Source organism: Hipposideros armiger, unplaced genomic scaffold (assembly GCF_001890085.2).
Source record: "Hipposideros armiger isolate ML-2016 unplaced genomic scaffold, ASM189008v1 scaffold_76, whole genome shotgun sequence".
Classification (NCBI taxonomy): domain Eukaryota; kingdom Metazoa; phylum Chordata; class Mammalia; order Chiroptera; family Hipposideridae; genus Hipposideros; species Hipposideros armiger.
This window is the reverse complement of record NW_017731426.1, coordinates 4,031,188-4,049,074: the sequence shown is the minus strand read 5'-3', so window position 1 is coordinate 4,049,074 and position 17,887 is coordinate 4,031,188. Positions and strand designations below refer to the sequence as shown.

The following is a 17,887-nucleotide window of genomic DNA, read 5'->3' as shown; positions in this document are numbered from 1 at the left end:
ATGATGGCTGTAGAGAGGTCTGGGCCACTTAAGGAATACAAAAGGCCAATACCAACAAATGGCACAATATTTTCAAGGTCATTCAGGTGGGCCCTGTGGAAAAAGATGACTAGTAAAACACTAATTGTAAAATGAGCAGAAATATATTCATTTTTTCCTATCTTCTGAAACTAAATGCAAGTTTTAATGGGTCTTAAAAATACAAAGTAAGACTCATTTTATTTCTCTCAAACTGCCTTGTTTTTACCCACTTGGCTTTTATTTAGAATGTCTTATTTTTGCTTCCTTTTGTTTTTAGTGCATCTCAACATAGAACAGAGAAGGCATTTTGAACTTTCAAGGATATTAAAACTGCATCTATATAATAAAACTCATGTCATTTCTGTAGATATGAAATACTTTTCCTTCCAGAGTTCATACAATAGCAAGTTAACATTTTTCTTATAAAATATCTTTCTTAAGACTCCACCCTCACTTTTACTAGTCTTCAAAATGGTTCCTGAGATAATCCTTGCTCATTCACCCAAACCACAGGTTGCCAAGAATTAATTTACCAACTTAATATCAAGAATCTCATGCTCTCAACATCCAAATAACAGAATAACAGGAATATATAACAAGCCTAACTAAATATGGGTAAGGTTTTAGCCAATCTATCCTCAAATTACAAAAGGAATTAGCTAAGTAAAGAAGCAAAGTAGAAACTATACACAAAAAAGATAGACAACAGAAAGATATGTTTTTAAATTTTATCTTTATACCACAGCCAGAAGAAAACACAAAGCATGGTTTAGCCACAGGTTTTCCTCCAATTCATGAGACCTTGGCTTCTCTGGCTAGGAGTGTGAATACAAGGCACATCTATTATTGATTTGATACTTTTTAAAGTACTTAATTTTAAAATCTCATGTTCCTGTTTAAGTCTCCTGAATTAAAAATTGCTTTAGAATCTAGAGTAGAAATTGAGATTTTGATAGCGTTTATCAGATATCAATACATATTTTAAAATGAAAAATATTTGGTTTCTGTTACCCTCTTTTTTTAGCAAAAAAAATTATATATATGTATATATATATGTGTATATATATATACATATATATATACATATATATATATATATATATATATATGATAATTATGACATACTGTGTGCTCAGTGATCACCACTCTCTTCCCCTCCCTTCCTTTCTCCTGTTTTCCGTGGATTATCTCTAAGGCTGCCTGACAGAGGTGAAGACAACATAAAGGTATGAAGAAGGTGACAGTAACCTAGGTAAGTAATGGTTTTGATAGATTCAAATAAAGAACTACCTGTTCCTGAATAAAAGCTAAGACAGAAAGAGATGAATGTTCATGTCTGCTCTTTCATGGAAAAACCCAAGGGCTACTGAGAGTAAGGTGGGCAAGAACGGACAGAAATACTAAAGAAGAGCCTATTTCACCAATTACACCAAGGGTATTTGTCTGGGTCCTCTGGACTCTCCTGCTGGGCCACAGATATAGCTTCACCTCCACTCTTAGGCATGTTAGTTTTGTCCTTCACAGCGTTTTAAAAGAACAGATATTTCAAAGTTGCAGAGAACCTTTAAAAGGAAGGCCCTGTGGAAAAGAAAAACTGTGCATGTCTAAGCTTGTATTAAGTGATTGGCAAACAGAATGCAGTTTTAAAACAGAGAAGAAAGTCAAGGACAACACAGGCAACAAGCTTCAACGGGGACAGAGGACAAAAACATCAGGGCCAAGGCTTTGACTATACTTCATTTTTTCCGGCCTCCCTCTCTATCTTATTTTTCTTCAATTCTCTTTTCCTGCCCTCAAAACATTCTCAAAGATAACATTCCTGATTGTCCTGTTAAGGCCTGTTTTCAAGAGGAACCCATATTTTTTGCTAATTTATGCCATTTTGTACGCTGTACTTTTTAGACTCTGCCTCAGGCAAACACTTAGCCAGCTCTCCCAGTAAGCACCTGCTGGAGTTCACCATCACCCTTCCACTGTCACCTTTTCTCTGCTCAAATGCTGGAGTTCATCCTAGAATAGCATCTTCCTTCATTTTTGTGTCATTTCTAGATGGCTACCAAATCTATTACCAGGTGGACATCCGTCTTTATGTGTGGCCACTTTCACCCTGGGTCTATCTATCCTCCCACGCCATGACTGGTGTTCCCATTTTCCTCTCTTTGGGCAGATGTCCCTTGGTATCACTGTTTGACCTTCTCACCAGACCTGCTATGTGCTCATGACAGTCCCGTCATTACCTCTCCCCTCTCAGATTAGAACCTCTTGGATCTCAGTATCAATCTGTCATGGACCAGAGCTGCTATGTGTCTGAGAATTGCCGGGGGTGGCCAACTACAAAAGAAGCTTCACGCCACTTTTCCTGACTCCCCATCTCAGCCAAAGTTCTTCACGCTCAGCATACAGCAGTGTGTCCAAATTCCCACAGAGAAATTTTCCCAAATCGACATGATCGCTAACTTTTTCTAAATCCTAGTATCCTTCACATTCTTCCTTCATGAAATTCTTCCTAAATACCCTAGGAACTTAAACCTCATACCACACAGCTTAACATCTAATGGGAGACTGATTTATATTGTTCTGTATTGACTACGTGCATGTTGGTCTTATTTTCAGGGGAAAAGTTATAAAGTCTTCAAGGGCAGGAATTCATTCTTAAAATTATTTTATATAATCCCAATAGAAGAAGTAACAGTGACACACAGTAATTTCTCAGTAAATGCTTTGTTCATACATTGGGCCAGAAGGGAAGTCATCTAGTTCAACTCTTAGCCCATGTTTTTCAGGCCCTTGACAGAATCCCCAGCAAGTGTCACCTAGACTCCACTGCACATGCTTAGTGAAGGGGTATTCTCAGCCTTTGAAGAGAGTATATTCTAAATGGCTCTCCTTTCCCTAAACACCAAACCCAAGCTTTCTGTTTTTCTTTTAAACGATTCCCTGTATTTCTCCGGCTGCCCTGATTACCTTACAACTTGCTTTTTGTCTTGCTGTATTTAATGTATATGGTCTTGAACTCTTTCTAGAACAAGGTTAGATAGAATTAAATAAATGCATATGTAAAATGTTTTCTAATCACCACTGATTTCTCTCTGTCCAGAATATAAATAACTTACTTTAGGCTACTGATCTTGACATTTCAACACACATTTCTTTATGCTTTTAATTAATTGTTCCATATGTGTATGTATTAATTTTCTCAATACTTCATACCTGAAAGTATACCTTTCACTTCATTTGTAGCCCTATTCAGTCTCTGCCATTGAAATATGCTAACAGGAACAGCTTTACAATTACATGTTGAAGTAATAATAATAATAATGTCTAGATTAAAAGTGGAAAGGTAATACTGTATACTGACAACTCTTTCTCTGGAAAGTATCTCCAAAAGTGTGTTGTTATTAACATTTGATTGGGTCAATAATGTCTCAAAAAACCCAGATGGAAACTGGACATGTTTTTCTTAGATTTTCTTCTCTTGACACACTGAAAAGGCAGTGTCTGGTCACCAGGGGGTGCTGTGCACAGTAGCCGCACCTCCTCAAGCACACTGACTCATTTCACAACTACTGTCAATTACTTCACTAAAATTTATTTGTTTTTCACAACTGGACTAGAAGATCAGCTTAGAAAATGGAATTTTCCTCTAGAAGTACAATCCTTTGGGAATGGAGGTTGAAGTAGGGATTGGGAAGTGAGAGTGAGGAAGAATTTTAAATCCCCAAAAATCTTTTGTTAAGCACGAGACTTACTTAGATCTTCCTTTCAATTTTACTAATGTCATTGAGGGTCTAATTGTTATCACTTTCAAGTCCTGGGCAACGTTACAAGTATAGGGTCATCATTAGCATCATGTATGTGATTGTCTGCTCAGATGTGATGCATAAAAAGAGGCAACACTTTAAATGATTAATGTCTCGAGTGGTTTTTGTAACTTCACAAAGCTTTACTAGCTTTTTCCTAATTTTTGCCCTTTTTCATCAAAACATTTATAATTTTTCCTCTGATACTGTTTGAAAATTTCACATTGATTCTTTGTCCTCAAACTATTTTAGATCCATATTCTTGGCAAAGACATTTTCAACACTGGCCAATTCACTCAGTAGGAATGCCAAATTAACACATATAAAAGTAAGTGACACAGAAGTTAAAATTTTATTCTAACTATCTAGTACAGACATCCTCTGAGAAGACAAACATTCTTGGTTGATAAAGAACTTGGGGTTAAACATTTTTGCATAAGTAAAATATCTGAATTTAATTTTAGTACTGGAAGGGTGGAAAAGTACATGTGACAAAAAAGCCTGTGAGGGTGCCGGCGTACTTTTCAAGATTTAACAAATTAGTTTATTTTTCTTGTTTCCTTTCCCTCCTATCTAATTCAAAAAGTTTGTTTTCTTACGGCTACATGCATACATGCCTTGTTAATCTGACTAACTGTCAGAATGCTGACTGACAACAAACTGATGCAGCACTCAAACAGCTGGAAGCCTGCAATTAGCCTGTAAAAATCTGGACTGCAATTTTCCATCATATGACACATGAATCACCCCTAAGACCGGACCACCACGGAACAAACTGGACACCCGGAGACGCTCTCCTGGACGTCAGCACTACGGAGTCACGTGACTAACTCTCCCTTTTCTTTGTTCTGCTACTTCCTGGGGACCTACAAAATCTCTTCACCATTCTAGGTACTATGGGAAGGTGGTCTTTGGGATGATAGTCCGCCATATTCCTGGAATGCCAGCATTTTGATTAAACCTACTTTTCTTTCCAACTCTAGTCGCTCATCGCTGGCTCACAATCGGCAAGCAGCCAAACTTGAGTTCGGTAATCAGCACTCAAAACGGTATAATGCTGAGCATTACTTGAGGTGAAGAGGGTGCAGTGCAATTTCCCAGGGAGTGGATGCGGAAGGACACTGTTAGAGCATAAAAGTCTAACACACAACTTGAAATATTTGTGTTGCCATAGTTTAAATTCCTCTGTACCTCAATTTATTCAAGTCTATGTTTACCCCCATTTGTTTAGTTAATTTGCTGAGAGAGTTGAGACAAGGGACAAGTCTAAGTCGGCCTAACATAATGCAGAAAATGGAAACATGCACAAATGCAGGAACCCAGATTGAGAATTAATCTTGAGAATATATCCCATAAGGCAATCTGCAGGAACTTTGGGCGGGGTTTCAGACCTTCACATGGAATTGAAAAAGGGATGCAAATATGATCTAGATCCTAAAAGATCTAGAGACTTCAGCTGATAGCTGAATGACAGAAATAAATCTCATTTCTCTCAGTCTCCATTTCACTTTCTATTCATATTCATCCAACTGAGGAAGTTAGTCACAAATATACTCATTATGTTTCCTATCTTAACCCTGCATCACAAAACTAAATATCTGTACATTTAAGTACAGCTAGAAAAACTTTTCACTGTTTCTTTAATTTTATATAATTTTATCTATTCCTTGAAATATTTCTAAAATTGTACCAGCTTGGATGAGCATCAGAAAATACTAAATGAGAAGATGGTATGTAACTTTTATGTTTCACATGCTAGAGAAAGGTAACCAATGGATTGGCAATGCAACCTGAATGTAAGAATTTGAAGGGAGGTCAACCAAGATGGCAACATAGGGGGCTTCTAAAGGGCCCTCTTCACAGAGACACAGTGACTATACAGCTACACACAGAGCAATTCACTCTGAATAAATCCAGAAACTATTGGGTTGTCGGAAAAGTCATGACGCATTTTTGCAATGAAACACATAAAAAAAATACATCATGACCTTTCCGATAACCCAATAGACGAGCAACGTCTACACACTGAGCGAATAAAAAAAATACCCACATCAAAATGGGTAGGAAAGGCTGAGGTACATCTCACCATAAACCTTATCCCTGGCACAGTATCATACAATTAATTGGGAGGGAACACTCAACTCCCAGCTTCTTTCTAAGGAGTAAAGGGTTTGGACCCTATATTTAGCACTCCAAGGTTTAAGACTCCCACTTGAGGGATGGACCCCCAAAGCATCTAGCTGTGAAAGCTGCTGAAGTTTGTATCCATGAGACTCACACGTCAACAGTAAACAAAGGAGCAGCTGTTAATGGGCACAGAGCACTTAGTATAGCTTTCCCTCTAGGACTCAGAGCAGAGGGAGCAGGCAAAAGCACCCATCTCTCAGGCTTTTCCTGAACAAGTTCCGTCTACATACTTTGAAAGCTGCTGCCTGAGGGTCATGTTTATAATTTAGCATACATTCAGGGCTTGACTGTAATCCTCCCCAGAGACTGGGGAAGCTCGCACACATGTCCCTGCCATTCCCCTGTAGCCCACTGCCAGTATCCTGTATCCCCAGGAAGGAGCTTGTACACACGTGTCTGTGCCCCCGCTCTTTCACTGCCACCTGAAGCATGGGTCCCCAGATGGCCTGGTTCTGATAGCCAAGGTGCTTCCCATCGACTGTGGCAAAAAGAAGGAGTTCTTAACTGGCTACCCCCTGGGGCTTAGCACAGAGGAAAGAGATAAAAATGCCCATTTCTCAGTATTTCCCTGAAAGGAATCCAGCTGCATACTTTAAAAGCTGCTACCAGAGGGTCAGGCTTCTAATTTAACTCTCACCAAAGGCATGGCTTTGATTCTTCCCAGCAAAGGGAAAGCCAGCAGACACCTCCCCTGCCCTTACCCTGCCCTTACCCTGCCCTTACCCGTTAGCCCGCTCCAAGTCACCAGCATTGTCCTGGAGGGAGCTTGTGCAAACATGTGTGCCTCAGCTTTCATAGCTGCAGCACAAGGGACAGGTCCCTGGACCACCTGACTCTCATAGGCAACAGGGCTTTCACTCAATAAATTCTGTTGGAAAAACTGGATTTCCAAAGGCAAAAGAATGAAACTGGACCTGACATTACGCTGTACATAAAAATCAACTCAACATGGATTAAAGATGTGCACGTAAGAACTGCAACATAAAACTCCTAGAAGAAAGCATAGAGGGTAACTTCCTGGACATGGGTATTGGCAATGATTTTTTTGGGCTTGACACCAAAAGCAAAGGCAAAACAAAACAAACACAACAAAACCACAAGTGGGACTATATCACACTAAAAAACATCTGCTTAGCAAAGAAAATCATCAACAAAATGGAAAGGCAACCTATGTAATAGGGAAAAATATTTGTAAACCACATATCTGATAAGGGGTTAATATCCAAAAATATACGAAGAACTCATACAACTCAATAGACAAAAAAAAAATAACCCAATTCAAAAATGGGCAAAGGACCCAAATACACATTTTTTTCAAAGAAGACATACAAAAGGCCACCAGGTACATTAAAAGGTGCTCAACATTGCTAATCATCAAGGAAATGCCAATAAAACCACAATTATCACCTCACATATATCAGGATAGTTATTATAAAAAAGACAAGAGGTAACAAATGCTGGCAACGATAAAGAGAAAAGGGAACCCCTACACACTGTTTTTGGGAATGTAAAACAGTCACTGGTACAGTCACTCTGGAAAACTGCATAGAGGTTCTTCAAGAAATTAAAAATTGAACTACCATATGATCCATCAATCCCATTTCTGAGTACATAGCCAGAGGAAAAGAAAGCATTGCCTTGAAGAGATGTGTGTATTCCCGTGTTCACTGCGGCTTTATTCTTGTAATAGCCAAGTTCCTCAAAGAACTCATGTCCAGCAATAGATGAATGGATAAAGAAAATGTGGTATATACATACAGTAAAATATTAGTCAGCCTTAAAAAAGAAAATCCTGTCATTCACAACAACATGGATAAACCTGGAGGGCATTATGCTAAGTGAAATAAGCCAGACAAAGACAAATACTATGTTGTATCATTTATATGGGGAAATCTAAAGAAAAAAAGTCAAACTTATAGAAGTAGAGAGTAGAAAAGTGGTTGCCAAAGGCTGCGAAGTGGGGGAAACAAGAGGAGTTTGGTAAAAGGATATAAAGGTTCAGTTATAAGATGAGTGAAGTCTGAGGATCTAATGTGTAACACGGTGACAACAGTTGATAACACGGTACTGTATAATTGAAGTTTGCTAAGAAAGTAGAATTTAAATATGCTCCCTCCCTCCAAAAAAGGGGTGAGGTGATGGATGCGTTAATTAACATGATGAGAGGATCCTTTTACAATGGATATGTATATTAAATCATGAAGTTGTACCCTTTAAATGTCTTACAATTTTGTTTGTCAATTATACTTTAGTAAAGCTGAAAAATAATTTTGTAATTTACCTTACTTTATGACAAGAATTAAGAAATATAACTCCAGAGTAAAATTCAATGTGCTTTTAAAATAAGTATATTAATTGTATTGTTAGGGAGCTGTGTGGATGATATCTTGGCTTATTACTTTTCATTGTTCATTGAATTCTCAATACATTAAACATAATGTCTACAAAGGAGAGAGAGACAAAGACAGAAAGGAGAGAGAGGGAGACTTCTCACATCTGTATTTTCAACCTTATGCAAAAATACCTAGCTCTTCATTTTTTACACAAAGTTGACAGTCTCGCCTCTGGAGAAAGATGACAAAATTGCAAGAATCTACCATTCTCCTCCTATCTCCTACCTGTCATTAGTTTTGATACATCCCTACACAGAACAAAGTCATTAAGTCTGACAAGATGCATAGAAAAGTATAGCAAAATTGGCAGTATGTGCAATTGCAGTGATGGTTGGAGGCTTCTAGATCCCTCATTTTCTGTAATTATCATATGGACTAGGTAAGATGACTGACTTTTCTTTCTTGTTCTTCAATACCCCAACATTTAGAACATCTTGACCAAAATCCTTTGATCCAAGTAAGCAATTTAAGGAGACCGTGGGTTTACCTTCGTACACGTTCCACTCTGTCATCTACCCGAAGATACTTCTTGGCATTTTCTCCTTTGCCACAGTCTTCGAGATTGGCAAAAACCTAGCCCAAATACCAAGAAAAACTTTGAAATACCAAATTACCTCAGGGTATTCTTTCTAAATTATTTCCATTTGAACAGAAGAAATATGGGCATCCAGGATGGCTTTTAGGGAAAAAAAAAAAAATTGGAGTAATAGATCAAACTTGGGGAAGGGAGAACATCTATATTTTAAATCTGAATTTTTATTAACGGTGCAAAATGTTTTTTAAAACAGAAGCATTGGGCCGGCCGAGTGACTCAGTTGGTTACGTGCTCACTCAAGGGTGCGAGTTCTGAGCAACAACGGTTTGATTCCTGGCCTGAACTGAGCTGCTGCTGAGCTGCCAACAGGTGGCAGGATGGCTCAGCTAAAAAATAAAAAATAAATAAATAAATAAATAAGAAGCATTAATAAGAATCTAAATAAAAACAAATGTATAAAAATAGTGAAAAGGAAGCAAAATGGAAAGAGGTCATAATTCTAAGTCGTCATTGACTTTTATTATGGTGAACTGGCATCTTTTCATAGCAATGTTCATGTACCCTCTCTCAAGGATATTAACATTTCCAAATGATTGGCTCATCTGAAAGTCATAAGTTTACATGTTAAGAATATTAGAAAAATAAAAGAGTGAGGGGCAGGAATTGTATTTTGTACTTTTTGAGGATATGTAGGCTGCTTTTCTTTTTCTGAATTAACTACGACTTCGGGTTGAATGATATAATGAAATATAAGAAGTTGAATTACATTCCTATCAATACCAAGTACACGTTCTAGGGCATATGTTCCTGTATTCCTTTCTGTAATTATTATGCTGTTGAAATGATTTCCGCATCCCTTGAAACTTGAAACGCGCACTTAAGAAATATTTAAGTATGTCCCGTGGCTTAATAATTTATAATAAATTAATAAACAAAAACATGAACTACAAAATTAGCCTTAATATGAGCTCAGAAATCTCATAAATATTACAATATTTTTCTTAATATGACATGAATATTTATTCTGTATACAAATGTTGAGGAGAACTGAGGGGCAGGAAGGTGGTACAGTCTCAGCTCTGAGGTCAAGTCTATCTTGTTCTTAAGTAAATGACTGGCACACACTACATTGCCAATAAATATATATACTACTTAGAATAAGTAAATAAATGCATTACAATGGAAAATGCATGAGATTTGAGTTTAAACAAATATGAATTTGAATCTCAGCCACACCCTTTAGTGATGTGAAACCTGTGGGACAGCTACTTTACTCCTGGGACTTCCAGTTCCTCAGCTATAAAATGAGCAGACTAGTGAGGATCTCACACAATAATGCTAACAACTATGTGAAATGATTTCATGCGCTGGTTCATATAAGGAGCGTCATGGCTCCCGTTACACATCACTGGGACTCCACAAATGTGAATTCCTTTCTCTTTGTGTTATAAGACAGGGTACGTTTCTGCTATCCTAGGTGCCACTATATCCCTGGAGGACACTGTGGATTGGAGCTGGTGGTAGGCAGCCACTTCATAGCCTGCTGCTCTAACACCTGGTGGCAAGAGCGATTTTAACACGTGGGTATGTGGCCCCATTAAAATGCAAATATCCTCAGGGAAGGAATTACACCTCAAGGCTGTAACAAGGAAATACCTTAGGGAAGAATGGGACCTCTAGATAAGGTCAAGGTTCTGGAGGACAAAAACTCAGGACAGGCAAGGAGAGAGAAATAGGTGGCTTTCAAGAAGGAGCTGCTGAACAGGTACAGGGAATCACATCAGTGAAAGGGATGTAAATGTCCGTAACTGTTACGTTGCTCTGTACATCTGAAACTAATAATACTAAAGAAAGAACAAAAATGGCCATAAGCAAAAAAAATTTAAAAATCATTTTACTTTGTCAAGGTAGCTTTGCTCAACTCCCCTCACTGTGTTGCAACCCTACCTGAATACAGGCTATGTGCTCCAAAATCTTTCTACCACTTTCCCTGTGCCTCCAGTTGTTTGTTTGTTTGTTTGTTTGTTTAAATCATTCATATAATGCTGGGTAGCAATATCACCCACCTAAGAATTCAGAAATATACAAAATTCAAATGCTTTGTCCCATAAAGAGCTCTACTGTGGGAATAAGAACTTTTAATTTTGTCCCCACAGATATATCATTTACCTGTAACAGAGCAGAAAACACCACTTACCTGTCTGGGAAATATTTTCTAAACTCTAGTTGGCAAATTAACTTCAAAACAACAAACTTTCCTTGAAAGCTTTGATACTCCAGAAATCTCATATGTTAAGCAGCATGACCAAAGGTAAAATCCACAATTAAAAACAAACAAAAAAAACATTTGCTGGTTTCTGGGGGAAAGCACCTGTTCCATAAATACACCAAATGATTGCATATTTCATTTGCAACATTCAACAATGTACCACTGGACTTTACAAAAACAAAAAATATAAACTAAGAAAATTGCTTTTCAGAATTTCCACTCATAAAAGAAAAGATTTCCTCCAGTCTTACCTTTCTTGTTATTCTATAGAACGCAGTGATAGTGCTCATAAGCATCATTTTTGAAAGAACAATCGTTGTATAGGAGGCAAAGGCCATGAATACTTCATTTTCCATTAGTTGGGTGACGTGAACCATTTTTTTCCAATTTTGATCTGGAATCTTAAAAAGATCATAGACAAGATAAGGAAAAGCTGGCATAGATACCCCAGATAACTTGATGGTCACTTGGTGTGCTTATATTGCAGCATTAATCATACTGTTCTTTAAAATATCCTGGGTTATTTGCAGAAAAAATAATCATTTAGCTTTCTAGAATTTCAAAATAAACAGTATTATGTTTTATTTCTAGTTCTATGTAATGACGTAGAAGCTTGAAGACATCAAATGAGTAGAAGGAAAGTGGAAATGCAGGGGGTATTACCAGCAAAGATAAACAGAAAAAATGCTGTAAAGATAAACTAAAATCATATTTTTACATCAAGATGAACCACAAATTGGACACAAGCGACCAGAGTTCACGCACTGAGCTCTTTAGAAATATCAAACTATGTACATAGTGGTGCCATTAATGTTTGACTAGTAATGCCTAAATTCTAATCTAACCTAATCTAAGCCCTCTTTTAGAAACCAAACTTGCAGCTTGTTATCATTTCAGTAGTACTCCAGATCTCAGTCTCCAGGATTTGAATTCCAGTCCCACCACTGGTTATCTTGGTTGAAAGACTGGGCCTCTCTAAGGCTAAATTTGATTTATAAGTTGGGACAAGTAATAGCTCCTAACTTATTGTGTTGCTGTCAGGATTTAATTGAGACAACACATGGAATATACTTAGCACAGCACCAGGCCCATGGAAAACCCTCAATACACTGTATTGTATCCTTACCATGATCATCACTACCACCATGCTCATGATCATTATAAATACCAACACCAGTGAAGAAGCGGGATAACAAAACATAAAATAACAGGCTTGCAAATGCAAGGTGAAAATGTGGCATTTATGGTACTCTCATAGAAGGACGAAGGGAAGGTTTAGCTCTACACAATTCTTTAGGTGACTTCATATGCCATCTAAAAGCTGCCAAGGGTAAACTGAATGTAACTATCTTAGTCCAGAGTTGGACGTCCAATTGGGAACGTGCAGGGGCAAAGCTAAGGCACACTGGTGATACTGAAGTCAAGGTGGGTAGGAATTTAGGGTAAATCTTAAAATTTAAACTCCCCACACTATCTGGTAGTCACGCTTTTTAACCTCTTCTTGTTCCATTATCAGCTCTGCTATCTGCTCCTTCTGTCGCTTCCACACAAACACACATCTCTTCACATACCCAAACTTAAATGCTATTTAACATGCTTAGGGTGGAGTGCTACCTCTTCTAGACAATGTTCTTCCCTGCCTTTAAAACTCAACCCCTGGGCCAGCCAAGTGGCTCAGCTGGTTAAGAGCTCACTTGGGAGCGCCAGCTCTGAGTAGCAGGGCAGCAGTCCAGATCCCACATTGAGGGCCAGTGATGCTGCGCCCTCTACAGCTAAGATGGTGAACAACAGCTCGACCTGGAGCTGGGCTGCTGAGTTGCCTGCAACTGCATAGGCTGCAGCCCCTGCTGCAGTGGGCTGCCATGAGCTACATGAGTGGCAGCCAGTGTGAGCAGCTGGCAGCCGGTGTGAGCGGCGGACCAATGGCCATCGATCGATTGCCTCACCAGGGAAGAGCACAATGATCATGCCAACATGGGCCAGTGAAGCGCCATCCTCCACAACTAGACTGAAGAACAAAAACAGCAATTTGTCTACCTGTCTGTTCCCCTTTCCCGATTCCCCAACGCTGTCCCCTTCCCCCAATTCCCCAATAAAATCTTAAAAAAAACCTCAACGCCTATATGCAACCATATTAGACCGACATCTATCGAATTCTAATTACTCCATCCATCTACCAATAATCGATAAATCTACAAATCTTTCTATACTCTTATTGGTCATATAGTTGTCTACGTGCTGCTGTTGAATGTGATACAAACCACACACATATACATAAATATTTATAGGAGTTGACTGACATAATTTTGAGTTGACTGCATGTCCAACCATGCCATGTACTTTATATGCATTGCCTTACATAATCTTCATCATTATAATGTTAAAATCCTCATAACTAGATCAATTTTACAGATGAAAAAAATGGGAATTAGAGATGTGAAGCAGACAAGCTGGAACACAAACCCACATCTCTGATCTCATATCTCATACACTAACTACATTGCACTGTCTCCTTCAAGAGACTGAAAACTGCTTAATTCTGTTTCAGCTACTATTGGCTAAATGCATACTCCGCAGCTGGCACTGCTGGTGCCCCTCACAGCTGTTATCTTCTTTGTCTTCCAATTATGCTACAATGTGGGTATCACTATTCCCATTTTGCAAATAAAGGAACCAAAACTTCCTAGGTAACCCCTGTCTTAAAGGGTCGGCCAAAAAATGTACTCCTTCGATTTAGGCAAACAGAAATGATATATTCTAGTTTAAAAAAACAAAACAAAATACATGTAACAAATTAAATCACCCCTACAAGTCCGTCATCTTGAAAGCACAGTATGTTCAATAACTGTCTGTGCAAGATTATACTTTCAGTAACATTTAACGTATCTGCACTTGTTCTAGTACTGAGGGGGTGAAAGTCATGAATAAGTCGCACTATCCTTCAGAGCTCATGTAATTAGCTTAATAAGGGATCCCTTAGTTCTACGCCTTTAGACAGAGATCTGAAGAAACAGCAAGGATGTTAATTAAAAAAAAACTTAGGAAAAGTTTATCAAGTAGGAAGTGTTTCTATTTAACAATAATTTTTAAAACTAAAAAAGTTTCTGTAGGTCTCTACTAGTGTTAACAGAATGAAGTTTATTTAGCAATGGAATAAAAATCCAGAGAACGTTTTCCCTCAAGTGAAAATTGGTATGGAGAGTGTAGAGAACAAGTGGAAGCTTCCACTTGTTTTTGGTGGGAAAAGAACACAAAGATGTCAGCAGTTGGAGGAAAAGGACAATGGAAAGCTTTTCCTTTAAATGTGAACAACACTGAAATTGCGCCTCACACAAAGAGTGTTTCTCAGTCACCAAAACGTGGCTTAACTCCTCAGGAATGTGGTTTTGGGAGAAAGGCTGACAGGGAGCCTCTGATATCACACCCTAAAGGTCCATGAAGGAACCGCCTCTCTGGAACCGACATCTTCCACTCCCAGCACATCTGAGGGTCAGCTGAGGAGTGAAGGTAAGACATTGGAAATAGCAGTCATTTACAGCATGGAATAGGTGATGCTGGTCTAGACGTTTTTTTCAAAGCTGATTTGTCAGTAAGTTGCCTTGAGCCTGCATCATAGCTGGGTGCTGCGCTCCAAACAAAATGACTGAAAGCTTTTACAGGAAAGGTCGCCAGGGAGGAAGAGAGCAGGGTTGTAGAAATAATAATTAAGGGGGTAAAATGTGAGGTGATTTGTGTATTCTAGGAATGAGGTAGAAATAATCTAAGAAAAGTAGGCAGAACAAAATATGAAATTTAGTTATAAATTATAGAACATAAACTAGTACGATATGCAGCGTGTTGTTCCTTTTATTGTCCATCAGCCGTTGGCATAATAGAGAATGCCTCGCCAGGGAGCAGGGCTCTGTCCCTAACAAGCAGGTGACTGTCTTTGAGAGGACAAAAAGCAGCGTGCTGCGCGCACAGGCTCTGGAACTACACTGGAGTCCGGCTGGATCTCTCGACTCTGTCACTTACTAGCTGTGATTGAACTTCTCTGGGGCTTACTTACCTTCCCTGGAAAATGAGGTTAATAATACTTCCTCCCTCACAGGAATCTGTGAGCGTTAAATGAGTAAAGTGGAAAGTACTTAGAAAAGCACTGGGACCTGGTAAGTGCTCTCTAAGTGTTCGGTAAATAAGTAGCTCCTACTGTTCTAGGTCATGAGGATACAATTTTACGGTTTTCAAAAAGCTTTCCCATTATCTCACTCGATCTGGAAAACTGATAGAACAAACAATGTCTGTCTCTACCTTCAACACATAAGCAAACTGGGGCTCTGAGATAGAGTGAGTCCTTTGACCCAAATTCACAATGGAGGGACCAAGGCTGAAACCCAGTTTTCTCAAGTGTCTTAACTCATGGGCTATCCACCATCAAGGCTAGCAATAACTGGAGACGGCGCTGGTCTTCTGGAGGCCTTTTTCTATCAAATGCCATTCCTATCTTCCCCTCCCCTCTCCACCCTTACCAATTGAGTCTTCATCTCTCAACTGAGGAATCTTTCTCTTTGTTATTGGCCAAAAAGAGCAAAGTTCCCTTATTTATGGTAACCAATGTCAATATTGTGAAACACACAGAAAATATGGGCACACATCCAGGCCCATGACTCTGCATTTTGCACCTTCTGAAACCAATAGAACACTACATGAGACAAGGAATAAAAGACAATTCAGTGCCCTTGCTGCTGTCTGAGTTTTCGAATTTCCTGACGGATTGAGGTGACTGCAGACTTGCTTCAGAACCCAGGTGCTGAGAGGAAAATGCTGGTGGATCTAGGGGGATTCGGGGTGAGGCTGTTTTCAGGGGACTGAGCGGACTTCCTTTTCCAGCCTCAGTGATTAACAAACGCTGCTCTAAAACAAACCTTTAGAAAAACTGTACTTGTCTGCTACAGAGAGCACTATCCACATGTGGACTGATGCGCCATTTTAAAAAAGGACCCAAAATGGTCAACACAGTCCTCTTATTTTGGAAACAACAGTGGACAAAGCCCCAAACTACCCTAACTCCCAGAATGTCAGCCCACAGGGGATGCAAAGGTGTCTAGCCTGGTATCCACAGCAGTTTAGGGCCCTGAGAACTCCAGGCCTGACTGGCTTAAAGGCTTCTCTTGGCTGGGCGCCTGGAGAAGTTTCCACCTGGCCACACAACACAATGCTTGATTACGGCCCCCTGGAGAGAAAGCAGGCACAGGGAAACGGACAAAATAAAAGTGGTGCCCGGGACAAAATAAAAGTGGTGCCCGGACTACCAAGAGGCCTTGGAATTATTTCAAAGGAAGCAGGAACTTGGAAGACGTGCAGGCACCCTTCTTTCCACCTGCCCCCTCCGGTGATAGCAATACTATCTGCGGCCTTAACTCCCACAGAGGGTCCCCTTCTCTTTCACTCCTTTCACTTGGCTTCCTCCTCCAAATTGGAGGGTGGAGAAACTCCCAGGGAGTTCTAGCCTTAGCTTTCCAGGCAACTGGCCATAAAAAGATCAGAGTCTAATCCATGTCCTTGTGCACTTTATTATTATTATTATTATTATTATTATTATTATTATTATTATTATTATTATATCACAGTGTCTAATCTATGTCTTCCTGCACTCTGTTGTTATTATTATTTTAAACTTTCTGATATTGCTCTTCCTTATCAAAATGAACCAAAGAGTAGCAAGTCCCATCTCAGCAGGCACAGAGGCCAATTTGACCATGAAATAGAGCTGCTTCAGGATTTTACACGTTTAGGGTGAACAGAAATTGCTTCAACTACAGCGACTTTATATAATATCACAACTTGCACGTCCTTTTTATTCCCCAAAAGTTCAAGGGGGCCTTTCAAAGTGGATGCTACTTTGGCTTGAGAATTAAAAAGTGAGTAAATCATCCCTCAAACATGAAAAGACTTATTCTCTCAAGTTTCATTCCTGGAGTTTGACAACGGCAAAACTTACCGACGAGGGTACAGGAACACTTTCAGAAGTGATTCGCTGAAAAAGCAAACGTTTAGCAGCTAAATAGAGCAAAGATGTTGCAGGCTGTCAGAGACCTCTCCAGACTGCACCCGCCACCGACCTTTCCCCTTCTGCCCGCCGCCCTCTCCAAACCTTCTCCCTCCACATCCCTTCCCCGGCACGTACCGTGGATCCCTGCAGGAGTAAGGCAGCAGACGTGTCCAAGCAGGCGGGTCGCAGCACCGCGGGGACTTTCACAGAGGCGCGGGTGGGCGGGACGCAAGCACCGCGCCCACTCTGGCTAATTTCCTAATTGGCCCTCCAGAGTTTAAAGCAGGACTCCCAGCCCTCCCCTAAAATCGCCTGATCTCTCTTTCTCTAGGAGAAGAACCAGCGCCAACCGGTTTCCCTATTTGAATCCTTCTGTTTGGCGCCTGTAGAAGCCCTCCTTCCGGAAATGCCATTTCTCTTACTTCGTGGGGCGGGGACGTTAAGGGTTGTATAGAGGAGGACCTCTGTATCCTCGAGCATTTCAACTATGGAAGTGAAAGTAGGGAAAAGGCCGTTAACTTTTATTTAGCTGGAAACAATGTAGAAAGATCTTAATGTGGAAATTTGAAAGCGTTAAAAGCTTTATAGAAAATTTAAATCTCTAGGGAAAAATAAACTCGTTAGAAGTCGTTGGTAAAATTATGTTCGTTG

At 39.5% G+C, this 17,887-nt stretch overlaps 1 protein-coding gene across 1 annotated transcript in view; it reads right to left on the bottom strand.

Annotated features, from left to right (window-relative positions):
* MGST1 (microsomal glutathione S-transferase 1) overlaps positions 1–17,624 on the bottom strand; it is a 22,204-nt gene extending 4,580 nt beyond the window's left edge. The window contains exons 1-3 of the mRNA XM_019643336.1: positions 17,372–17,624; positions 11,457–11,606; positions 8,889–8,974 (exon numbers count right to left, since the gene is read on the bottom strand). Of these exons, the coding sequence (XP_019498881.1) occupies positions 8,889–8,974; positions 11,457–11,582 (212 nt within the window). The 5' untranslated portion in view covers positions 11,583–11,606; positions 17,372–17,624. The remainder of the gene's footprint in view (positions 1–8,888; positions 8,975–11,456; positions 11,607–17,371) is intronic.
* Between the last annotated feature and the right edge of the window lie 263 nt (positions 17,625–17,887).